General features: G+C 67.0%; 1 protein-coding gene across 1 annotated transcript in view; it reads right to left on the reverse strand.

The window, feature by feature from the left end:
• Nucleotides 1-1389: 1389 nt before the first annotated feature.
• LOC121361875 overlaps nt 1390-3648 on the reverse strand; it is a 7378-nt gene continuing 5119 nt past the window's right edge. The window contains exons 3-4 of the mRNA XM_041482929.1: nt 2128-3016; nt 1390-1619 (exon numbers count right to left, since the gene is read on the reverse strand). Coding sequence (XP_041338863.1) covers nt 1522-1619; nt 2128-3016 — 987 coding nt within the window. The 3' untranslated portion in view covers nt 1390-1521. The remainder of the gene's footprint in view (nt 1620-2127; nt 3017-3648) is intronic.

Here is a 3648-nt window from a genome sequence, read left to right on the forward strand (position 1 = left end):
CACTGGGAGGCACTTTGGGGTCACTGGGAAGCACTTTGAGGTCACTGGGAAGCACTTTGGGGTCACTGGGGAGCACTTGGAGGCCCTTTGGGGTCACTGAGGGGCACTTTGGGGTCACTGGGAAGCACTTTGAGGTCACTGGGAAGCACTTTGGGGTCACTGGGAAGCACTTTGAGGTCACTGGGAAGCACTTTGGGGTCACTGGGGAGCACTTGGAGGCCCTTTGGGGTCACTGAGGGGCACTTTGGGGTCACTGGGAAGCACTTTGGGGTCACTGGGAAGCACTTTGGGGTCACTGGGAAGCACTTTGGGGTCACTGGGGAGCACTTGGAGGCCCTTTGGGGTCACTGAGGGGCACTTGGAGGTCACTGGGAAGCACTCTGGGGTCACTGGGAGGCCCTTTGGGGTCACTGAGGGGCACTTTGGGGTCACTGGGTGGCAGTGAAGGATGTCTGGCTCTACCAGGGGCAATCTTGCGTGCATCAGTCAGCAGCAGGGTCACTCGGAGCCCCCCTACTCAAACTGGCACATCCCGCTGACCTCTAGTGCTGGGTCTAACTGGGAGTCACTGGTGAGGTGCTGCACCCACCCCCTCCCCAGTTTGGGGGTACCCCTGAGGTGTTGGGGACAGCAGAGAGCACGCGGTGGCAGGGATGACACAGGTGGCAGCGTGCTACAGGTGTCACACCTGGACACGGAGGGGGGACAAGGACGCTGTCCTGCAGGATGTGGGGGTCACCCACAGGGACACAGCCACGTGGGGACCCCAACGCCTGGGTCCATCCGTGCTGGGTGAGGGGACAGGGGGAAGGACGGTGCCACCCGCCCCACGGCCCAAGCCCCGGTACCCCAATTCCTGCCGTGGGGCAAACGCGGGCCCTTCCCCCCTTCCGTGAGTCACACGGGGGGTGAGGGGGGGACAGGAAGCGCCAGAGCCACCACGTTGTCCTTATAAGGACTCGGCAGCACCGGAGCAGCTTCCTGCAGCCCGTCCTGCTGCACATCTCCTGCTGCACCCCACAGCACCTCCCACATCCCCATCTCTGCCCTTCTTCACCCCGTATCAACCATCCCAGCACCTCCCAGTCCCCACAACCTGCCCGAACATCCAGAGTTCCTGCCCCCGATTCCCCTCGTTCCATCCCAGCTGACCTTCCCCCCTGCCAGTGCAGCCCCCCAATAAAGCCTCTGCCCCCCAACCTTGCCTCCTGAGCGTTGGGAGGGGTGGGGGGGGGGCAGCGTGGGGCGTGTGCTGAGGCGTCACCCCCGCCCCAGCGTGGACTTTGTCCCCCCCGGGGCACGGCAGCACCCTTGGACCCGGCTATCCGGGGTGGCCTCCACCCTGGGCGGAGGACAGAGCCGCACCCCAGCACCCCGAAACGCAGCGACTTCCCCACAAGGGCACTTTATTGCTGCCGGCAGCGGGGATTGGGGGCGGGCAGGGGGGTGGGGGACGGGGTCCTGCTGGTCCCTGGCGGCTTCTGCTGGTCCCTGGGGGTCCGGGGGTGGCCCCCAGCCCGCTCAGTACTGGCTGCGCCGCAGGTGATTGGCCATCTCATAACATTTCTTGTTGACGCAGCCGCCGTGGACGCCCTCCTTGCCCATGGCCAGCACGATGGCTGCAGGGGGGAGACAACAAGGTGGGGGGGTCATCCCCAAGCCCCCCAAAAGCCCCAGACAGACAGGGGGTCAAGGGGGGCACAAGGGCAGGAAGCAGGGAAGGGGATGAAGGGATGCCAGGAGTTAGCAGGGGGTAATTTGTGGGGACCTGGGGACACTAACGGGAAGCAGGTCAGGGGTGACACAGGTGACAGGGCAGGTGACGTGGCTGAGGACACAGGGTGGCACTGGGGAAGGGGGGGGGCACCTGGGGAGTGACACTGCAATGCCATAAGCTACATGGGAGGCACCTGTGGAGGCTTGGGGTCACGGGGGGTGACAGGAACTGGGCAGGAGGTGACACAGAGTGACACGGGGTGACAGGGACTGGGCAGGGGGTGACAGGGAGGTGGGCAGGGGTCACAGGGTGGTTCCAGGGGGAGGCTCCTCGCCGCTGATTTCAAAGCTGGGGTGTCACGGAGGGCAGGGGGCAGGGGTGGCGGGGGGCAGCCCCCGGCGGTCCCTCACTCTTGTTGGTGATGGCAGCCGTGATGTTGAAGGTGGGCGCTCCCGCGGCCCCCTTGGTGCGCAGGTCCATGCTGTGCTCGCCCTCCACCAGCAGCGAGTCGCGGATGACGGAGCAGCGCAGCCCCCCCAGCGTCAGCCCCTGCACCAGCAGCGGGCCCCGCTCGGGGCCCACCAGCGCCGCCACCTCCGCTGGCTGCGGGGGGACACGGGTCAGACCCCCCGAGCCCACCCGTGATGGGGCACAGCTGGCTGGGGACCGCCAGAGCCCCCCCGCCCCACCCCGATCGCGGCCTGCAGGGCGGGGACAGCTCAAAGACCCCCACCCAGGGAGCACCAAAAGCAAAGCCTGGGCCCCCCGAGTGTCCTGGGTTTGGGGGGGCCACAGCCCCCGGCAGGGCCCCCGCCGGGCAAACCGGGACTCGTAACTCCCACTCCATGACCATAAATGGACCCAGGTGTCCCGGCACTCCCGTGACTCCCGCCAGGGACCCCACCCTGATCCCCGACCCCCGAGGGGTCCCCACAAGAGCACCCGACAATCCAGGGATCCCCATGAGCCCCCCCCCCAAACTCGGGACCCTCCAGGGCGAACCCCTCCAGCAGCTGCCACATGGGAGAACAGCTCAGGAACCCCCAAACCAGCCCGCCGGGAACCCCAGAAAGGACCTCTCAAGCAAAGCGCCCCGGGACCCCCATTTAACCCAGACACCCCCAATTCCGGGGACCCCAATGAACCCCGGCAGGGTCCCTCGGGGGACCCCCGGAACTCCCCCGTTACCCCAGAAAGGGACAGGGCTCCGGCAGCCCCCCTTTCCCACCACGGGCTTCCCCAAACTTCTCCCCTCGGTGGCGGGAGCGGCGGTTTTGGAGGGGGGAGGGAAGGGGGGCGCTTGTTATTGCGACCCTTCCCTCATTATCGCGACATCCTCCGCCCGCTGCGGTGCCCCGCCGTGCTCCGGCCCGCTCCGTTACCGCGGTCCCCGCGCTGCCGTTACTGCGAGCGCTTCCCTTGCTGCGCCCCTCGAATCCAAACCCTTCCTGTTCTGCGTCCCGCGATTATCGCGACACATCAAACTTCGAGCACCCCCCTCGGTATCGCGACGCTCGCTTCCGTTATTCTGACCCTCCCCATTATCGCGACCCCCGTCCTTTATTGTGCCTCCTCTTCCCCGTTATTCCGACTCCCCCCGCTATCGCGACAGCCGCACGGATATCGCGATCCCCCCGGGCTGATAACGAATCCCTCGCTATTGCGCCTCCTCCCTGTGTATCGTGATTCCCGGTTATTCTGACAGAGGCGCGCCCTTATCGCGACAGCACGCTCCGCGCAGCCCCGGGCGGGGGTCGCGGGCGGGGGGCGGCGGCTCGCCGTGAGTCTGGGGGTGCAGGACCCCCGCCCCTCCCCCCGCGGGTCCCGGTTTGAGTCAGACCCAGGCGGGACTTTCCGGGGGGAGGGGGGAGGGGCAGCGGTTTCACTTCCTGCCCCGGGGTGGGGGAGGGGCTCGGCGGTTGAGGACGGGG

Source organism: Pyrgilauda ruficollis, unplaced genomic scaffold (genome assembly GCF_017590135.1).
Source record: "Pyrgilauda ruficollis isolate IOZ18807 unplaced genomic scaffold, ASM1759013v1 scaffold591, whole genome shotgun sequence".
Classification (NCBI taxonomy): Eukaryota; Metazoa; Chordata; class Aves; order Passeriformes; family Passeridae; genus Pyrgilauda; species Pyrgilauda ruficollis.